At 47.0% G+C, this 19,264-nt stretch overlaps 1 protein-coding gene across 1 annotated transcript in view; it reads left to right on the top strand.

Annotated features, from left to right (window-relative positions):
• The window catches only part of myo16 (myosin XVI), an 875,686-nt gene that overhangs the window by 691,806 nt on the left and 164,616 nt on the right, over positions 1-19,264 (top strand). Inside the window, exons 26-27 of the mRNA XM_072476270.1 lie at positions 15,069-15,149; positions 15,402-15,607. Coding sequence (XP_072332371.1) covers positions 15,069-15,149; positions 15,402-15,607 — 287 coding nt within the window. The remainder of the gene's footprint in view (positions 1-15,068; positions 15,150-15,401; positions 15,608-19,264) is intronic.

The following is a 19,264-nucleotide window of genomic DNA, read 5'->3' as shown; positions in this document are numbered from 1 at the left end:
AACAAAAGGGAATCTAAACATCTACCCCTCATATTCAATTGCATTGCTATTGCTGAATCCCCTACTATCATAACCCTGGGATTACTATTGATGAGAAACTTAACAGCCATATAAATGCTCTTGCCACAAGAGCAGATTAGAGGCTGGGAAATCTGTCATGTGTGAATCACATCCTGACTCCTCAAAGCCTATCCAGAAGCTAGAGACGAAGCATCCTGCATGATCAGCACGCAACCACCAACTTAAGCACTCACTTGCTCCACCACTAGCACTCAGTGTCAGCAATGTGTGCCATCGAGAAGAGGCACTGAAGCAACTCACCAAGCCTCCTTCAACAATGTCTTCCAACTCCACAACCCACCCCACCCAGAAGGACATGGGCTGTGTATGCATGGTAATATCAGTACCTGCAAGAGCCTCTTCAAGATACTTAACAGAGCCAGGGTCCCAGGTTTGATTCCCGCTTGGGTCACTGTCTGTGCGGAGTCTGCACGTTCTCCCCGTGTCCACGTGGGATTTCTCCAGGTGCCCCGGATTCCTCCCACAAGTCCCAAAGACGTGCTTGTCAGGTGAATTAGACATTCTGAATTTTCCCTCTCTGTACCCAAACAGGCGCCGGAGTGTGGCGACTAGGGGATTTTCACAGTAACTTCATTGCAGTGTTAATCTAAGCCTATTTGTGACAGTAACAAAGATTATATTGTAAGATCCTGACTTGGAATTTTAACATCATTCCTTCACTGTCAGAAGGTCAAAATCTAGAACTACCTCCCTAATGTAGGTGTATCTACACCAGGTGGACTCCAGCGGTTCAAGAAGGCAGCTCACAAACCTTCTCACTGCAATTAGGGATGGGTAATAAAAGATGTCCTGGACAGCGATGCCCACATACTGTGAATGAATTTTTAAAAGCATTCTTAGTAAACTGCTTGTTCCCCCACCTATAGTTTAGTTTGGTAATGGAATGGTGACTGAATGATAACAATTCTCAGCAAGCACCGTTCAGCAGTAAATTAAACATGGTGAGCTATACAGGCTATTACCTACACCCACTGTAATCACTGTCATAATATGCACCAGTATATCATGATGCAGACACACACTGATGGACACACAGTGGGACCAATCAACACACACAACACCGCAGCCAATCACCAGTGAGAGCACACGCACTATAAAGAGAGGGGGCATCAGAGTTCCCGCTCATTTGAGTTGCAGCTAGCTAAGAGGACAGAGCTCACAGCCTCTAACACCATGTGCTGAGTGTTATTCACCATGTGCTGAGTGAATGATTATTCACCATGTGCTGAGTGCATCGACTGGTTAGGACAAGGCAAAGGTCTTTAGTTAAAGCTAGTATCGTATTAACCCACAGTCTGAGTATGTTTAAACAGTTAATGATTCAATAAAATAGTGTTGCACTATTTCAAGTGTTGGTGACCTGTATGTGATCCAGAACACCCAACACATCATGATACCAGGAGTTGAGAGATATTAGCACTTCTTAGACCTACCTGCAAGTGATCTGCCTTCCGCCAGCATTCCGTCATTCTGCAACATGGACAACATCAGCCCGCCGCCGCCGTTCCGCATCGCTGGCAACCTCGGGGCCAACTGGAAGATTTTCAAACAGCGCTTCCAGCTCTTCCTCGAAGCCACGGACAGGGAGGGCGCCTCGGACACCAGAAAGATTGCTCTTCTCCTGGCCAAAGCCGGGGACCATGCCATCCATATTTTCAACTCTCTCACCTTTGCGGATGATGAAGATAAAACGAAGTTCAAGACGGTCCTCCTCAAGTTTGACACTCACTGCAGCGTAGAGGTGAATGAAAGTTTCGAGTGCTATGTGTTCCAGCAGCGTTTGCAGGGTAAGGATGAACCTTTCCAATCCTTTCTCACGCACCTCCGCATCCTTGCGCAGTCTTGCAGCTACGGGCCCACCTCCGACTCCATGATACGCGACCAGATCGTTTTCGGTGTTCAGTCGGACCCCCTACGTCAGCAGCTCCTCAAAGTAAAGCAACTCACCCTAGCGACCGCCATCGAAACCTGTGTCTTACATGAATATGCCACGAGTCGGTATTCCCATATCAAAGTGGCTGAAACGGCGCGGCAAGGTCCCCACGAGGCGGAACGGGTCCAAGTGATGAGCCTGGATGAGGGCGGCCATTTTGCGGACTCCCGCGCTTGTGTGCACCAAACGAGGGGACAGCGACATTGAGGAACGTAATGCGCAGGTGCGCACCACGCACGACCGCACCGCGCATGCGCGATGGCGCAGCGAACGTGCTGACACTACGACGTGCGGCAACTGTGGCCCCGCCCATTTAAAGCGACAATGCCCTGCAAAATCTCGACAATGCCTACGATGTGGCAGACTTGGCCACTATGCTGCCTTCTGCCGAGCAGCTCAGCCTGCCAATTCATATCGCTTTAGCCAGCCTCGCAGGGATGTCCGGGCAATTCAACCCACGGTCACCGAGTCCGATGGGGACCTCCCACACAGCAGTGACACCGAAGGCTCCTTTTCGAGTCGGTGTCGTAACAAAAAACAGGCTGCCCCCGAAGCAAAGACACCAGCCGCTGTCGGTATACAGCATCGATCCAGACGATGAGTGGTATGCCACCCTGACGGTCAACCGGTCCCAAATACGATTCCGCTTGGACACTGGTGCCTCCGCCAATCTCATGGCGTGGTCTGACTTCCAAAGCCTTCGTGTCAAACCAGCCATCCTTCCATCAGCTTGCCAGCTATTGGATTATAATGGCAACGTCATTCCTGCTGGCTGCTCGTGCAAACTTGAAGTGACGCACAGGTCACGCAAAGCCATCCTTCCTTTTGAGATCGTGGGCTCCTCGAAGGACTCCCTGCTTGGCGCACAGGCATGCAAGCTGTTGAACCTCGTTCATAGAGTGCACTCTCTCTCTCCTGATGACACATCTGCCTTCCAGGACGCTGACCTCAAGGTGCAACTCGATGCCATCATCGACCAGCACCGCGACGTCTTCGAAGGCATGGGCACGCTCCCATATACTTACAAGATCCTACTCAAACAGAAGGCCACGTCTATGGTGCATGCACCTCGCAGGGCCCCAGCACCCCTTAAGGACCACCTCAAGCAGCAGCTGCAGGACCTCCAGGAGAAAGGAGTGATCTCCAGAGTTACGGAACCAACCGACTGGGTCAGTTCCATGGTGTGTGTAAAAAAGCCTTCCGGTGAGCTGAGAATTTGCATTGATCCCAAGGATCTGAATCGCAATATCATGAGGGAGCATTATCCAATTCCCAAGCACAAAAAGATCACATGCGAGATGGCTCGCGCCAAGCTCTTCACCAAACTCGACGCCTCAAAAGGATTCTGGCAAATCCAGCTCGACAAATCCAGCAGGAAACTGTATACATTTAATACCCCCTTTGGCAGATATTGTTACAACTGGATGCCGTTTGGGATCATATCTGCTTCGGAAGTGTTCCACAGGATCATGGAACAAATGATGGAAGGCATTGAAGGTGTTCGCCTCTATGTCGATGACATAATCATTTGGTCCACCACCCCACAGGAGCATGTCAGTCGCCTCCAGCGCGTGTTCAAACACATACGTGAGCAAGGCCTCCGCCTCAACAGGGCCAAATGCTCTTTTGGTCAGACGGAAATCAAGTTCCTCGGGGACCACATCGCCCAGTTGGGTGTGCGGGCGGATGCGGACAAGGTGGCTGCTATCACAGCGATGAAAACGCCAGAGGACAAGAAGGCGGTCCTCCGATTTCTGGGCACGGTCAACCTTTTAGGGAAGTTCATCCCTAACCTCGCCTCTCTTACCACGGCTCTCATGAACCTGGTCAGGAAGACGACAGACTTCCAATGGCTTCCTGCCCATGAGCGCGAATGGAGAGACCTCAATACCAAACTCACCACGGCCCCGGTCTTAGCTTTCTTTGATCCAACAAAAGAGAACAAAATTTTGACCGATGCCAGCCAATCCGGCATTGGAGCAGTGCTCCTGCAATGCGATGTGGCCTCATCATGGACCCCCGTTGCATATGCGTCACGTGCCATGACCCCCACGGAAGAGCGCTACGCGCAGATAGAAAAGAAGTGCCTGGGCCTTCTGACCGGTGTCATTAAGTTTCACGGTTGTGTGTACGGACTTCCTCAATTCACCGTCGAGACCGACCTTCGCCCGCTGGTCAATATAATACAGAAAGACTTGAACGACATGACGCCTCGCCTCCAGCGTATTCATCTCAAGCTCCGGCGATACACCCCAGGCAAAGACCTCATCATTGCCGACGCTCTCTCCAGGGCAGTCAACACTGTGTGTGACCCAGCGGGATTCGTCTGCCAGGTTGACGCCCATGTCGCCTTCGGGGCCTCCAATTTACCTGCCACGGATGAACGCCTCGTCCAAATTTGCTGCGAGACGGCGGCTGACCTTTGCTACAGCGTGTTATGCGCCACCTAACAGACGGGTGGCTCAAGGGCCAATGCCCGTAGTTCTATAACGTCAGAGATGATCTGGCAGTAGTAGATGGTGTTCTCCTGAAACTGGACCGCATTGTCATCCCACATAGCATGCGCCAGCTCGTCTTGGAACAGCTACACGAGGGCCATCTTGGCGTGGAAAAGTTCCGCCGACGGGCCCGAGAGGCAGTGTACAGGCCCAGCATCAATGACGACATAGCCAACACAATGCTCAACTGCCCCACTTGTCAGCGCTTCCAGCCGGCCCAACACGTGAGACCCTACAGCCCCATGAATTGGTCACCGTCCCCTTGGACCAAGGTGGGCATCGACCTGTTCCACGCGCTGGGCAGTGACTATGTCCTGATTGTAGACTATGTTTCAAACTACCCGGAGGTGGTACGTTTACACGACATCACATTGTCTGCAGTCATCCGTGCCTGTAAGGACACCTTTGCTCGACACGGCATCCCACTCACTGTGATGTCGGACAATGGCCCCTGCTTCGCAAGCCAGGAATGGTCCAACTTTGCCAGGAGGTACAACTTTGTGCATGTGACATCCAGTCCCCTGTACCCCCAATCCAACGGCAAAGTGGAGAAGGGCGTCCACACAGTCAAACGGCTCCTCTGCAAGGCTGCCGGTGCTGGGTCCGATTTCTACCTCGCCTTGCTGGCCTATCGCTCGGCCCCACTGTCTGCTGTCCTGTCGCCAGCCCAGCTGCTCATGGGTCGCACCCTGAGGACGACGGTGCCTTCCATTCATGTCCCAGACCACGTTCCGGTCCTTCAACGAATGCAGCTGTCTCGTGCACAGCACAAGACTCCCATGCAGCTGATCTCCCTGCGCTGGCTCCAGATGACAATGTCCGCATCCATCTTCCGGATGGTGGCTGGTCTGCAACCGCTGTGGTTCTTCGGCAGGTGGGCCCCCCGCTCGTTCCTGGTTCGTCTACCGGATGGCTCCATTCTGCGCCGCAATCGACGTGCCCTTCGTCTCGTTCCACGCTCGCTACGTGATCCTCCACTGTCGCCTCACCCTCCTGTTGACCCTGACCTGGACTATGCAGAGATTCCGGTCACTCTGCATCCTTCTCACTCCAGCCCGCTCCACAGCCGGCAGCTCCCGACCCACCCTTGAGGCGGTCAACCAGAATTCGTCGCCCACCTCAGAGACTTAATTTGTGAACTTTGTGGACTCATGGACTTTCTGATTTGTTCTGTTCTTCCGTTTAATCGTTTAAGTGGTTTGTATATAGTGTTCATCTCGTTATCCTTGTGACACACTGTTTCTCTGCACCAGGCACCTTCCCATGTAAATAGCTTAGTTTTCATGGACATAGTCCTGTAAATATTTCGCACACACGTAGTCAGGAACACTCACCATACACTATTTATTGCCATGCTGGTATATTCTTTATAAAAGGTGGATGTCATAATATACACCAGTATATCATGGTGCAGACACACACTGATGGACACACAGTGGGACCAATCAACACACACAACACCGCAGCCAATCACCAGTGAGAGCACACGCACTATAAAGACAGGGGACAGCAGAGTTCCCGCTCATTCGAGCTGCAGCTTCCTAGTAGGACAGAGCTCACAGCCTACAACACAGACATTCACCATGTGCTGAGTGCATCGACTGGTTAGGACAAGGCAAAGGGCTTTAGTTAAAGCTAGCATCGTATTAACCCACAGTCTGAGTATGTTTAAACAGTTAATGATTCAATAAAATAGTGTTGCACTATTTCCAGTGTTGGTGACCTGTATGTGATCCAGAACACCCAACACATCAATCACCATGACAGATTTAACAATTAAGGAGCAGGCATTCATTTATCTTGCAAACATCCAAATTGTTCCTGGACGATTTCCTGGTGTTTGTGCTTGATCTTTGCTTCTGATTTTGGTTCAGATCTTTGTTTCCCCTTTTTCTACCAATTGTTGTATTCCATCATAACATTTCAATACTGTTCCACAATTCTTAATTTGATAGGAATCGTCTATGTATTAAAGAAGGACAAACTTAACAAAGACCATTGTGAAAAACTCATCACTTCATCATGTCAGTCTGGGGAACTTTGATTTTCTGGTCATTGCCGACTTTGCTTCAATTATTCTCTGCCCCTGTTGTTCAGGAAAGGGCAGACACAAAATGAGACATTGAGATGGGAATGATTGAAATAGACTGAAGAATTATCAGGAGGACAAAGAAACAACATAAGAGGTAAAGTGATAAAAGCTGACAGTGAACGCAGCTTGGAAGATGGGAAAATGAGCTGGAAGGAGTTTAAAAATAATATTTGGTAAGGTACTGGATAACAGACTCATGGCAAAAGCACATGAAATATAGTCACTGGGATAAAGGGAAATGTTATGACCGCATCAAATTAGTTACAAAAACTCTGGAAGACTCAAGGACCTGACTAATCATTCAGAATGGGCAATTAGAACATAGAACAATACAGCGCAGTACAGGCCCTTCGGCCCACGATGTTGCACCGAAACAAAAGCCATCTAACCTACACTATGCCATTATCATCCATATGTTTATCCAATAAACTTTTAAATGCCCTCAATGTTGGCGAGTTCACTACTGTAGCAGGTAGGGCATTCCACGGCCTCACTACTCTTTGCGTAAAGAACCTACCTCTGACCTCTGTCCTATATCTATTACCCCTCAGTTTAAAGTTATGTCCCCTCGTGCCAGCCATTTCCATCCGCGGGAGAAGGCTCTCACTGTCCACCCTATCTAACCCCCTGATCATTTTGTATGCCTCTATTAAGTCTCCTCTTAACCTTCGTCTCTCCAACGAAAACAACCTCAAGTCCATCAGCCTTTCCTCATAAGATTTTCCCTCCATACCAGGCAACGTCCTGGTAAATCTCCTCTGCACCCGCTCCAAAGCCTCCACGCCCTTCCTATAATGCGGTGACCAGAACTGTACGCAATACTCCAAATGCGGCCGAACCAGAGTTCTGTACAGCTGCAACATGACCTCCTGACTCCGGAACTCAATCCCTCTACCAATAAAGGCCAACACTCCATAGGCCTTCTTCACAACCCTATCGACCTGGGTGGCAACTTTCAGGGATCTATGTACATGGACACCTAGATCCCTCTGCTCATCCACACTTTCAAGAACTTTACCATTAGCCAAATATTCCGCATTCCTGTTATTACTTCCAAAGTGAATCACCTCACACTTCTCTACATTAAACTCCATTTGCCACCTCTCAGCCCAGCTCTGCAGCTTATCTATATCCCTCTGTAACCTGCTACATCCTTCCACACTATCGACAACACCACCGACTTTTGTATTGTCTGCAAATTTACTCATCCACCCTTCTGCGCCTTCCTCTAGGTCATTGATAAAAATGACAAACAGCAACGGCCCCAGAACAGATCCTTGTGGTACTCCACTTGTGACTGTACTCCATTCTGAACATTTCCCATCAACCACCACCCTCTGTCTTCTTTCAGCTAGCCAATTTCTGATCCACATCTCTAAATCACCCTCAAACCCCAGCCTCCGTATTTTCTGCAATAGCCTACCGTGGGGAACCTTATCAAACGCTTTGCTGAAATCCCCGTGGGGGCAACTTTGGTTCAAATGCAAAAAAAAAGTTAGTACAGATATATTGGAGGGCTGGTTTAGCTCAGTGGGCTAGCCAGCTGGTTTGTGATGCAAAACAAGGCCAGCGGCGTGTGTCCAATTCCGTACCAGCTCAAAATTCTTAATTCTCCTCGGGGATTTTCACAGTAACTTCATTGCAGTGTTGATGTAAGCCTACTTGTGACAATAAAAAGATTATTATTATTATTGAAAGAAAGTATACTTTACACAGCAAAATCCGAAATGGATTAGAGGAAGGATACAAAGGCTGAGGAAATGGGTAGTATTTTTCCCATGGACTTTACCAAAGCTGCATGGTTACAGTTATGAGGAGAGACTTGGCAAGTTAGTTTTTTCTACACCAGAATTAAGAAGGTTTATGGTTGACTGTTATGGATATTCAAGATTAGCAATTGATTTCCATTGATTATTTCCATTGATCAATGAGACAATAACAAGGGATAAAATGAAGATAACCACAGAAATAATTAAAGGAAAGGTTTAAAAACTTGCTTCCACAGAGGGTGCGATTCAACAAAAAAAACTTCCCATGTCCGGCTTCAGGTGCATTTAGTGGGGTAGGGGGAGGGCGCTTTTTTTGGCCTCGGCGAGGCTCGCCAGTGCAGGAAGATGACAAGAGGATTGGGGCGTCATTTTTAAAGGCTGCCCTGATCTTTCAACCCCCCACTGCGGCCTCAGAATCCCCCCCCCCACTTCACCCAACGTATTTCTTTGGGGGTCTTCGAGTCCCCCCTCACCCCACCTCTTAAGGCACCCCTGGTCCCGACCCCTGGCATGGACAACCTGGCACCCTGACATGGACGGCCTGGCACCCATGCACCTTGTCACTGCCAGCTTGGCACCATGGCAATGGCCCTGCCAGATGGGCAGTGCCAAGGTGCCCTGGTGCCAGTGGGGTGTCAGGGTGCCACCCTGACCTGTCCCCGATCACCCAGCGGTTCAATTGGCCTTGGAGACCCCTAGAGGGTGCCATTATGACTGGTCCATGTTTGTGGAAACCAGTACCAAAGGGCGCCCTGGCAAGGTCACCCAGGCACGGCTGGTGAATCCTGGGCTCCTGAAGAATCCGGTGAATGCATATTTAAATGAGCCAAATGACTCATTTAAATATGCTGATCTGGATCTCACCCAGCGAGGACGGAATCCAGATTGCAACACCTCACGAACTTCGATTGAATCTCACAAGACGCTTCGAGCATCGCGAATCTCCCAAGGGGCCTCTCTCAAGATTCAACAGTCTCATTGCGACACCATGTCAGGCGCGACAAGGTCGTTAAATCGCGCCCAGGGGTTATTTATAATGTGGAATCGTTTGTCTTAAAACCCTGTTTCATACAATGCTATTACTTTTAAAAAGGAATTGCTTATTTGAAAAAGAGAAACATTAAATGTTGCATGAGCAGGAGAAAAACACTGGTGAAGCCTTGGTGGGCTTTCATGGAATGCTTCTGTTTTGTATCAATCACAACAGATAAAAGAAACAAAGGAAAACTTGTATTTTTTACAGTGCCTGTCAAGAGGTCACCAAGCACTTCACCACCTATTGAGTGGTTTTGAAGTGTGGACAATGCAGTAATAGAGTATTTCCATAACTCAGTGGGATCATACAAGGAGTGCATGGCCAGATGATGGATAGAAAAATCACCAGACGCTTAACCTGTGATTTTCATTCCGATTTCGGTGTATCTGGTTGCAGGGTCTCTTTTAAGTCTTAACAGGGTCTTAACAAAGTGGAAATAGGAACAAGGTTGGATAATTTAGCCTGATTAAATTGGAATTCTGTTACTATAACCTTTTGCAATATTTTATTTGTAGTAATCCAGCAGACACAAAGAAGAAGGTTTTAACAGGTTTATTCTAAAACTCAGAAGTAAAGCCATACCTGCGATACACAACACATGTGTCCCAGACTGGGACTAACAGAAGACCTGTTCTAGGTCTGGAAAGGCATTCAAAGCACTCGGTAATGAATCCCTGCTGGGTGGACCTCCGCCCATTACCATGGAAACTCGTACTCCATGATCCCCACGGGGAGATCAATCAGTGAGTCCACATGGTCCTCGGCCGTGCTATTACCTTCCCCCAAGTCCAGATGCCCCCCCTCAGTCCTGCGATGATGATGCCTCCTTTGCCTCTTTGTGCACAGCCTCGAGTCCACCATCAGCGGAGCCGGATCTGGGGGCATGAAGCAGATGGGGTAGCATCACTTCCTAGCCCAGCGTCGAAGGGCCTTGACTTCCAGCTGTGGGTTGGTCACCTCAGCCTCCATTACTGACCCCAGGTTTTCACCCTCTTGGGGGATGACTCTTGTGTTTAAAATGAATTGCGTCCCCTGCCTGGAGGTAGGTCCCTCGGATGTTGGGGGCTCCGTCTCATCCAGAGTAGTTTCTGCAGTAGAGGGGCTCTGCTCCTGAGATGGTTCATGTGTTTTATACAGTCTGGCCTTGACCTTGTATGACACGGGCCATTGTTTTCCAGTATAACCCCCGGGATCCAAAGGGATCCATCTCTGAAATTACAAACATAGATGGTACCTCCCAAGCTGAAAGGCCTGCCACGTCATCGGATATTGTAATTTCTTTCCTGGGCCTTTAGTTTTGAGTCCACTTTACCACCTGGATTGGGAAACAATAGACTCAGTCTGGTCCAGAGGTACCATCCCATCAGCAATTCCGCTGGTGAAACCCCCATCGTGGTATGTGGTGCGGTCCTGTGATTGACGAGGAACTGAGCCAATTTGGTGTCTAGTGAGCTGACGGTCTGACTTTTCATGCCGCCTTTAAATGTTCGGACCGCATGTTCTGCGGGCCATCAGAAGATGGATGATATGGAGCCGTTCAGATGTGTTTCATCCCGTTAGACTACACAAGCGCCTGGAATTCTCTGGCGGTGAAGAGGGTCCTTTTGTCAGACACGAGGACTTCTGGTATCTCATGAGTGCAAAATGACTGCCGGAGTTTCTGTATAGGAACATAGGAATTAGGAGCAGACATAGGCAATTCAGCCCTTCGAGCCTGCTTCTCCATTCAATCACATCATGGATGATCTCTTTCTGGTCTCAAATCCACCTCCCCACCTGTTCCCCATATCCCTTTAATCCATTTTTAAAATCCGAAATCAATCTATCTCGTTCTTGAAACTGTTCCGATTCCACCGCACTATGGGGCAGCGGGTTCCACAAATTCACCACCCTCTAAGAGAAGCAGTTTCTCCTCATCACAGTTTGAAATCTACCACCTCTCAAAACATTTGGTCTATGTTCACTTTATCAATCCCTTTTAGTATTTTATGTACATCAATCAGATCCTGTCTCACCCTTCTAAACTCCAACAAGTATACACCCAAACTGTTTTATCTTCCTCATACGTCAACCCTTTCATCCCCGGAATCAATCTGGTGAACCTCCTCTGAAGGGCCTCTAATGCCAACATATCCTTCCTCAATAAGGAGACCTAAACTGGATACAATATTCTAGGTGTGGTCTCACCATCACCCTATCCAATTGGGACAGCACTTCACCACTTTTATACTCCTGTCCTTTTGCAATGAACGCTATGGTGCTGCTGGAGGTTGAAGAAGACATTCAGAGTATGTCCATCCATTTAGAATGGGCGTTGACCAACATTTAAAACATTGATCCCATAAATGGACCGGTGAAGTCCGTGTGTGTCCATGCCCACGGTCTCCCTGGCAATTCCCACAGGTGTAGCGAGGCCGACGGTGGGGTCTTATGATTTTCTTGACACAACAGGAATGAACAGGTTACGTGAAGAAAGTGGGATAATGGCACTTGGCGAATTACTTGTTTGGAGAACCAGCACAAACACAATGGATCAAATTGCCTCCTTCTGTGCTGTAACAAACCTGTGATTTGTGAAAATACTTGTAATGTCTTTGCATAAAAGTAGTGCATATCAAAGCACTATTGGCATATTAATCATCGTTCTCCCAAGTTTTAGAATGTATGTACAAAGACTAGTGGGCCTTATACTCATTATTTCTCCAGATATAACATCCTTTAGTATCCCAAGAGTAATCGAAACTCCGAAAACCAGTCCAAAAACAAAACTCACTTGGCCTGAGTAGAAAGGTCAGGCTGGACAGGAATGGAATTAAATCCACTATGGTAATAGGGCATGGAATAGTAAACTGATGCTGATTGTCACTGGTTACGGCCCATTTGACAAGCTCAAGGAAAAACATCTCAGGCTGGATTCTCTGCTGGCAGGATTCTCCGTTGTGCCCAGGGATTTCCAGACGGCGTGAGACTGTCCACAATGGGAAACCCCATTGGCCGGCTGGCAGGACGGAGAATCCCGCCCCCAATCTCTCAGGCACTTTTGGACTCAACATAAGTTTAACAATTGGATATCATATCCATTCTTCACAATTTTGTTGGCAGCAATACAATTCTGATTTTACCTTTTCCAGTTCCTCTAGACCCATCACTTGTCTTACCAGCTCCTTTCACCTTGCACCATCATGCCTTTTGTCAGTTAGGCCTGGATTCTCCACTGCCTGCCTCCGGTAGTTGGGGTCCCGATCCGACGGTGAATAAAGTGTCAGGCTAAAAAGGTGCCAATCCCATATCGATGTTCCGGTACCCTGCTGGCAGTGGCAGCGAGCTGCACTACCTATGCTGCACTACCTATCCAATTAACAGGCTGGAAGCTTGATTCTCCGTATCCCCGAGATGCTCCAGGCCTCTTAACGGGGATTCACGTGGGCGTGCATTGGCGTAGATATTTCCAAGTATGGCCCTGATATGATAGACCCCGTGGTGGGTCAAGGGGATAAGTGTGTAATGTAGGTGCCCCCAAAGTCCATCAGAGACTCCCCCACAATGCAAATCCTGCTCCCCCAGAGACCCCCCATCAGGCCCTCAACAGTGACACTCCATCATACCCCCAATAGAGACCTCGCGTCAGTCATCCATCAGACCCCCCCTCCAACAGTTACCCGCCCATCAGAGACCCCCCACATCAGAGACCTCCTTCAAACCCCCAAGAGAGATCCTCTGGCTGAAAACTGGAGAGCAGTCTGTTGGTTGAAAAATCACTGCAATTTGATTAACCCTTTCCTAACATCTGATGCCTTAGACAAAAGTTTAAAAAGCAGGAGTTGTTTTAAGTGTCAGAGGCTGCCTTGAAAGTCCAGTACACTTCAAAGGTCTTGAAATCCCTTGACAGTCTTTGAAATTCAAATTTCCCACTCAATTTCACACACTAATACATTGCATAGCAGGTGATTGACAGCTTTATTACTCTAGAGAAAGCTGCTTGGTGGATTGTTCATTGATCTGTCCTGTCATGGTTGAATGCATCTCCATTATCCTGCTTTGATGCTAACCACAATGTTTATAAACACTTGCTCTGATTGACAGCCTCTCACCACATCAAAGGCAGCTAGTGCTTTGGCTTCCTCTTTTTCACAGCAGAAATGGTACATGAATCCTGCCCATTTCCAAGGTCTCCTCAATGGCTCTTCCAAGAGCCCCACCCACTGAAAGATGGCAAGTGGCTTCCTGAGGCTGCAAGTCACTTTGGAAGACTGACAACCCTACTGGGAGAGATTTGCGCTACTCAGGCAGCAAGGACACTTCAAAATTGTGATGCCCTTGGAAGCTTGCATCAAATTTAATAAAGATGAGGACCAAAACTTGTGGGCACTATGAAGCAGAGGAGAAACCTCCCCAGTGGAATTATTTGGGATTTCCTGCTGTAGGACCCCTTCCAGTTTATTTCCTTTGTTTCCATTTATTTTAAGTTATTTTATTATTTTGGTACATGGACCCATAATCAGAATGTACCTTTAAGCAGAAGATTCAAGGCTGAAGCAGCCTGCTTGTCAGGACACTGTTATTTTTAACCAGACTCCTCAGCAACAAGTGGATCTAAGGAACCAGGTTTGGAGGGAGTTGGTTGGTTGGTTGGTTAACTGGCAACCAGTGGATTAACTACAGACAGTTTTTTGCCTGACAAAGGTCAATGATTGGTTCCTGTGTGATGCTTTGTGATCCCGGCACATAATGTGCTGTGAACTTGCAATGATGCTGAGTCTAAAGAGAAGATAGACAACCTTGGTGGAGGAAACCATCTCAAGCCTAGAAGGAAGAAGTATCAAATCAAAAGCTGAAGTCTAGAAAGACACTAACTAGAAGTCTTCCCAGTGCATCAAAGATCCTTATCATTTTATTTTTAATAATATTTTCTTTCCCTTTCCACCTGCCTTTTCCCTCTGTGATGTTTGCTTGCGTGCGTGTGTGTAGAGAGTGGGACTAATTAGGAAGTGGGGGTTGGAAAAGGGGGATCAGATAGTCTGTTACATTCTCTGCCCATTTAATTATAATACTGTACATAATAAGAGATTACTTGTGTTAAAGTTAAAAATCCGTGACTGCAGTTTATTGGGATCAACTAAGGACCTTGGTTATTTTAAATAATTTTACCTATGTGGACTCTGGGTCAAGTGGGGCTGGAATTGTCTGTGCACTACACCAGGGTGTCGTGACGCTACCCATACTCTCATTGGAGCCTCCTACAACAATGTCCCCCGGGCGTGGCAATCCGCAAGGGATACTTCAATGCTTGGTGGTTCCCAGCGGAGGTTCTCCTAATTGTTGCTCATTGGCTTCCTGCTGCTGAGCTGTTGTCAGTAGGACCCTGCCTTGGCAAGAACACCAAAGTGGAAATGTGCAGGTCACCAACCCAACATGAACCTTTCTAATTTACCTCCCATTCACACTTTCAACCCCATCTCTGATAGTCTCGTAAGATTGCATCCCCTAACTCTGTTTTTTCTCTCCGCAGATGCTGAACATTTCGAGCATTTTTTTTTTCATTTCTGATTTGCAGCATCCAACGCATTTTGCTTTTGAAGAAGACCTGAAGCAGCTAAATTGACTATCAGACTAAACAATTCCTCTGTTTTTAATTGTACTGTTTTTCTTTTCTCTTAAGTTGCTGAAAAAGAAGAGAGCAGCAACATTCCTCCAAAGTCTGGAGCGAGGTGGGCCCATAACTCTGGCTGCTCAGCTTCGGGTAAGTATTGGAGAGCAGCTAATGACAATCTGGAAAGCCTAGGCATCGTTGTCTCTTACGTTATGAACAGTAACCAAATAATTGCTTGTTTGAAAACATAGTAGAATTGCAAAGTCGGTTCCTTGCAAAATCAAATAATAAAAATTGAATTTCTGATTGCTCGTCATCAAGGTAAATAGTGAGATGATAAAAAAAAACTTATTAGAGTCCAGAATATAGAAGGAATCTTTCCTGTTTTTCTCTTCCCTCCAGAATTCGATTAATGATATTATGGGAAAGCTCCAGAATTCAACTCCTCACTTTGTACATTGCATCAAGCCCAACACATCCAAGCAGGCAGACATGTTTGACAACTTCTACGTATCAGCACAACTGCAGTACATTGGTGTTTTGGAGATGGTGAAGATGATCCGACACGGATACCCTGTGCGATTATCTTTCAACGACTTTCTTGCAAGGTAAGTTCTCTGCAAAGTGGCCTCGGATCTAAAGTAATTCTGAAGCTAAAGCAATTCTGAATGCCTGTAGCATAAAAGTCACTGCTGTTTCTATTTGCTACTTGCAGGACTAGCAAGGGTTAGTTTGCATTGAGCATTTGCCCCAGTGTTTTGATCCCAGCTGATGTTAGTACTGGACAAGTCAGATCCCAGGATGAAATCCAGCCTGATAGATTCACACTTTTATTTTTTGTTTAGATATGTGGATAAACAGAGTCACACGTCTGCCAGTGAACCTATAACCCTAGAATAAAACATTTATTAAACAATAAAATATTAACTATATATGCCACTCCTTCACCCCAGCTATACCTTTACAGATATATAAAGATTTGTAAGGATAACACAAGTTACAAAATATACCTTATGCTCTAATGTTCTCAGTAAGTACACAGTCCATGTAAACCAATATGCAAAATGTGATCAGTCACCCTACACTCTGAAACCAAGTGATAGATACCACCCACTTGATTTCTCAATTCCCACCAGATGCTTGTCACACTGTGAGTTAACTGGTCTCACTGGAACTCTGACTTCCACACAAGTATTTACAAACTCCGTTCTCAGAGAACACACCTTAGATTCTCCTCTCAAACAATGCTTTCTCTCAGATAGCTTCACCAAGGATCCACCTCCAGGATTTTTACCTCTCCTTTTGGCATTCCTCTGCCTTCGGATCACCAGTTTCCACACAATATCTCAAGTACCCAGCCTTATCAACAGAAAATCACTACCTCACAGGCCGTATTAAGGTGTCACCAACCTTTTGATCACATTGGATAGCTGGCTTACAGAGCACAGAGCCGACTTACATCTGGTTCCTATAGCTCTCTTCAATTCAGAGCCCCTTCTCTGTATCTTGCTTTAGCTTCACTGAACAGGACCTTGTTCCTTTGACTTCTCAGTCCTCCTGGAACCTTCATCTGATTTATTATCTAGTTTCTGGAACTTTCTGTTCTTTAGCTTGAAGCTGGCGTTCTGTCCCTGTCCATTCTCCTGCCTGTTCTGGCAGTGTCTGTGGAATGCTCCTTCCCTCTGGGTTCAAATTCAAATTCAAATGTTTTTGTTTTTCAGTATAGGGTCCCGCTTGATAAGAAATAGCTTAGTTTCTTAAAACCCTGTAATAACTTTTACGTTGTGAAATGTTCATTACAATTGAGGCAGAGTTTAAAGTGAAACTAAACCTACAGATTTGCAGGCACCTTTGTTTCACATGAAGCTAAACTGAGGTTAGAACATAGAACAGTACAGCACAGAACAGGCCCTTCGACCCTCGATGTTGTGCCGAGCATTGTCCGAAACCAAGATCAAGCTATCCCACTCGCTGTCATTCTGGTGTGCTCCATGTGCCTATCCAATAACCGCTTGAAAGTTCCTAAAGTGTCCGACTCCACTATCACAGCAGGCAGTCCATTCCACGCCCTAACCACTCTCTGAGTAAAGAACCTACCTCGGACATCCCTCCTATATCTCCCACCCTGAATCTTATAGTTATGCCCCCTTGTAACAGCTACATCCACCCGAGGAAATAGTCTCTGAACGTCCACTCTATCTATCCCCCTCATCATCTTATAAACCTCTATTAAGTCTCCTCTCATCCTCCTCTGCTCCAAAGAGAAAAACCCTAGCTCCCTCAACCTTTCCTCATAAGACCTATCCTGCAAACCAGACAGCATCCTGGTAAATCTCCTTTGCACCCTTTCCAATGCTTCCACACATTTCCGATAGTGAGGTGACCACAACTGCACACAATGCTCCAAATGTGGTCTCACCAGGGTCATGTATAGTTGCAGCATAACCCCACGGCTCTTAAACTCAAGCCCCCGTTAATAAACGCTAACACACTATAAGCCGAGTTCACGGCCCTATCCACTTGAGTGGCAACCTTCAGAGATCTGTTGACATGAACCCCAAGATCTCTCTGTTCCTCCACATTCCTCAGAACCCTGCCGTTGACCCTGTAATCCGCATTCAAATTTTTTCTACCAAAATGAATCACCTCGCACTTATCAGGATTAAATTCCCATCTGCCATTTTTCGGCCCAGCTCTGCATCCTATCAATGTCTCTTTGCAGCCTACAACAGCCTTCCACCTCATCCACTACTCCACCAATCTTGGTGTCATCAACAAATTTACTAACCCACCCTTCAGCCCCCTCCTCCAAGTCATTGATAAAAATCACAAATAGCAGAGGAACCAGCACTGATCCCTGTGGTACACCGCTGATAACTGGTCTCCAGTCTGAAAATTTTCCATTCACCACCACCCTCTGTCTTCTATGTGACAGCCATTTACTTATCCAAATGGCCAAATTTCCCTCTATCCCACACCTCCTTACTTTCTTCATGAGCCGACCATGGGGAACCTTATCAAACGCCTTACTAAAATCCATGTATACGACATCAACTGCTCTACCTTCATCTACACACTTAGTTACCTCCTCAAAGAATTCAATCAAATTTGTGAGGCAAGACCTACCCTTCACAAATCCGTGTTGACTATCCCGGATTAAGCTGCATCTTTCCAAATGGTCATAAATCCTATCCTTCAGGACCTTTTCCATTATCTTCCCGACCACCGAAGTAAGACTAACTGGCCTATAATTACCAGGGTCATTCCTATTCCCTTTCTTGAACAGAGGAACAACATTTGCCACTCTGCAGTCCTCTGGCACTATCCCCGTGGACAGCGAGGACCCAAAGATCAAAGCCAAAGGCTCTGCAATCTCATCCCTTGCCTCCCAAAGAATCTTTGGGTATATCCCATCTGGCCCAGGGGATTTGTCGACCCTCAGGTTTTTCAAAATTGCTAATACATCCTTCCTCAGAACATCTACTTCCTCCAGCCTACCCGCCTGAATCGCACTCTCATCCTCAAAACCATGGCCCCTCTCCTTTGTGAACACTGAAGAAAAGTATTCATTCAATGCCTCTCCCATTTCTTCTGACTCCATGCACAAGTTCCCACTACTGTCCTTGACCGGCCCTACCCTCACTCTGATCATTCTTTTATTTCTCACATAAGAGTAAAATGCTTGAGGTTTTCCTTAATCCGACCCGCCAAGGACTTCTCATGCCCCCTCCTAGCTCTCATGAGCCTTTTTTTCAGCTCATTCCTTGCTACCTTGTAACCCTGAAGTGACCCTACTGAACCTTGTTTTCGCATCCTTACACACTCTTCCTTTTTCCTCTTGACAAGACATTCAACCTCTTTTGTGAACCATAGTTCCCCCACATGGCCATTTCCTCCCTGGTTTAAACCCTTTCTTTTTTTAAATAAATTTAGAGTACCCAATTCATTTTTTCCTATTAAGTGACAATTTAGCATGGCCAATCCACATACCCTGCAGATCTTTCGGTTGTGGGGGCGAAACCCACGCAAATACAGGGAGAATGTGCAAACTCCATATGGATAGTGACTCAGAGCCAGGATCGAACCTGAGACCTTGGCGCCGTAACGCAGCAGTGCTAACCACTGTGCCTCGGTGCTGCCCCAACCCGTTTCTTAACACAAATACAGAAACACAAATTAAGCTTACATTTAAAACCTTATTCCTAACACTCGCAGTGCAGATATATAAATGGTGTAGCCACCTGGGCTGGCTAACTCCCGATGTA

The sequence above is a fragment of the Scyliorhinus torazame genome, chromosome 15 (assembly GCF_047496885.1).
Source record: "Scyliorhinus torazame isolate Kashiwa2021f chromosome 15, sScyTor2.1, whole genome shotgun sequence".
In the NCBI taxonomy this organism is placed as follows: Eukaryota; Metazoa; Chordata; class Chondrichthyes; order Carcharhiniformes; family Scyliorhinidae; genus Scyliorhinus; species Scyliorhinus torazame.
The sequence above is the reverse complement of the archived record's forward strand: the minus strand, read 5'-3'. Positions and strand labels throughout refer to the sequence as shown.